This window comes from Alosa sapidissima, chromosome 8 (assembly GCF_018492685.1).
Source record: "Alosa sapidissima isolate fAloSap1 chromosome 8, fAloSap1.pri, whole genome shotgun sequence".
Taxonomy (NCBI): Eukaryota; Metazoa; Chordata; class Actinopteri; order Clupeiformes; family Clupeidae; genus Alosa; species Alosa sapidissima.
In genome coordinates, this window is record NC_055964.1 from 33,850,698 (window position 1) to 33,853,197 (window position 2,500).

Here is a 2,500-nt window from a genome sequence, read left to right on the forward strand (position 1 = left end):
TGGTTCCCCTGCAGCCAGTGATGTTAGGGTTATGGTTCCTCTGCAGCCAGTGATGTAGGGACACTATGGTTCTCCTGCAGCCAGTGATGTTATGGTTCTCCTGCAGCCAGTGATGTTAGGGTTATGGTTCCTCTGCAGCCAGTGATGTTAGGGTTATGGTTCCTCTGCAGCCAGTGATGTAGGGACACTATGGTTCTCCTGCAGCCAGTGATGTTATGGTTCTCCTGCAGCCAGTGATGTTAGGGTTATGGTTCCTCTGCAGCCAGTGATGTTAGGATTATGGTTCCCCAGCAGCCAGTGATGTGAGGGTTACCTCTTCCCAGCCACCTCTCTTCTTCTGAGTTATTGCCCCCCTTCTGTCTCCCCAGGTGTGAATTCCTTCCTCATCTACCTGGCCTACAAGGACATTTTCCAGCTCTCGGATGCCCAGGTATGTGCGGCCCTGCACCATTGAGTGATGAAGCGTCAGACACTGCATTAGCCTGGCTAATATCTGCACTGCACACAAACCATAATGCAGTCATAATGCAGGTATAATTTAGTCATAATGCAGTCATAATGCAGTCATAATGCAGTCATAATGCAGTTATAATTGAATTGATCTTGAATTTCCCCTTGGGGATCAATAAAGTATCTATCTATCTATCTATCTATCTATCTATCTAATGAAGTCCTATAATATATAATGCAGCTATAATGCAGGAATAATACAGGGTATGTATCTAGGTCAGATTTCGTTGAAAAGTGATTGAACTAATGGTTCTCTCTTGCCCTTTCTCCCTCTGCCCCCCACCCCCCCTCCACCACACACACACACACACACACACACACACACACACACACACACACACACCTCCTTGCAGATGTATGAGGTGTTCAGTGTGATCAGAGATTTGGGGGCCATCGCCCAGGTACATGCTGAGAATGGTGACATCATCGCTGAGGTAAGTGTGAGTGCGTGTGTGTGTGTGTGAGTGACTGTTTGTGTGTGTGTGAGTGACTGTTTGTGTGTGTGTGTGTGTTTGTGTGTGTGTGTGTGTGTGTGTGTGTGTGTGTGTGTGTGTGTGTGTGTGTGTGTGTGTGACTGTTTGTGTGTGTGTGTATGTTTCTCATGTTTTCTGATGTATGTTCACATTAGGAGCAAAAGCGGATTCTGGAGTTGGGCATCACTGGACCAGAGGGACATGTGCTAAGCCGACCAGAAGAGGTACCCTACACACACACACACACACCTACACACACACCTACACACACACACACACACACACACACACACACACACACACACACACACACACACACCTACACACACACACACACACACAGCTACAAACACACCTACACACACACCTACACACACACACACACACACACACCTACACACCTACACACACACACACACACCTACACACCTACACACACACACACACACACACACACACACACCTACACACACACCTACACACACACACACACACACACACACACACACACACACCTACACACACACCTACACACACACACACACACACACACACACACACACACACACACCTACACACACACCTACACACACACACACCTACACACACAGCTACAAACACACCTAAACACACACCTAAACACACACCTACACACACACCTACACACACACACACACACAAACAGTCACACACACACACACACACACCTACACACACACCTACACACACACCTACACACACACACACACCCAAACAGTCACACACACACCTACACACACACACACACACACACACACACACACACACCTACACACACAGCTACAAACACACCTAAACACACACCTAAACACACACCTACACACACACCTACACACACACACACACACAAACAGTCACACACACACACACACACACCTACACACACACCTACACACACACCTACACACACACACACACCCAAACAGTCACACACACACACACACACACACACACACACACACACACACACACACAGCTACAAACACACCTAAACACACACACCTACACACACAGCTACAAACACACCTAAACACACACACACACACACACACACACACACACACACACACACACACACACACACACACACCTACACACACACCTACACACACACACACCTACACACACAGCTACAAACACACCTAAACACACACCTAAACACACACCTACACACACACCTACACACACACACACACACAAACAGTCACACACACACACACACACACCTACACACACACCTACACACACACCTACACACACACACACACCCAAACAGTCACACACACACCTACACACACACACACACACACACACACACACACCTACACACACACACACACACACACACACACACACACACACACACACACACCTACACACACAGCTACAAACACACCTAAACACACACCTAAACACACACCTACACACACACCTACACACACACACACACACAAACAGTCACACACACACACACACAC

The 2,500-nt window shown here is 47.8% G+C and overlaps 1 protein-coding gene across 1 annotated transcript in view; it reads left to right on the forward strand.

Annotated features, from left to right (window-relative positions):
• dpysl2a (dihydropyrimidinase like 2a) overlaps positions 1–2,500 on the forward strand; it is a 37,955-nt gene that overhangs the window by 25,492 nt on the left and 9,963 nt on the right. Inside the window, exons 5-7 of the mRNA XM_042100327.1 lie at positions 369–430; positions 864–944; positions 1,139–1,207. Of these exons, the coding sequence (XP_041956261.1) occupies positions 369–430; positions 864–944; positions 1,139–1,207 (212 nt within the window). The remainder of the gene's footprint in view (positions 1–368; positions 431–863; positions 945–1,138; positions 1,208–2,500) is intronic.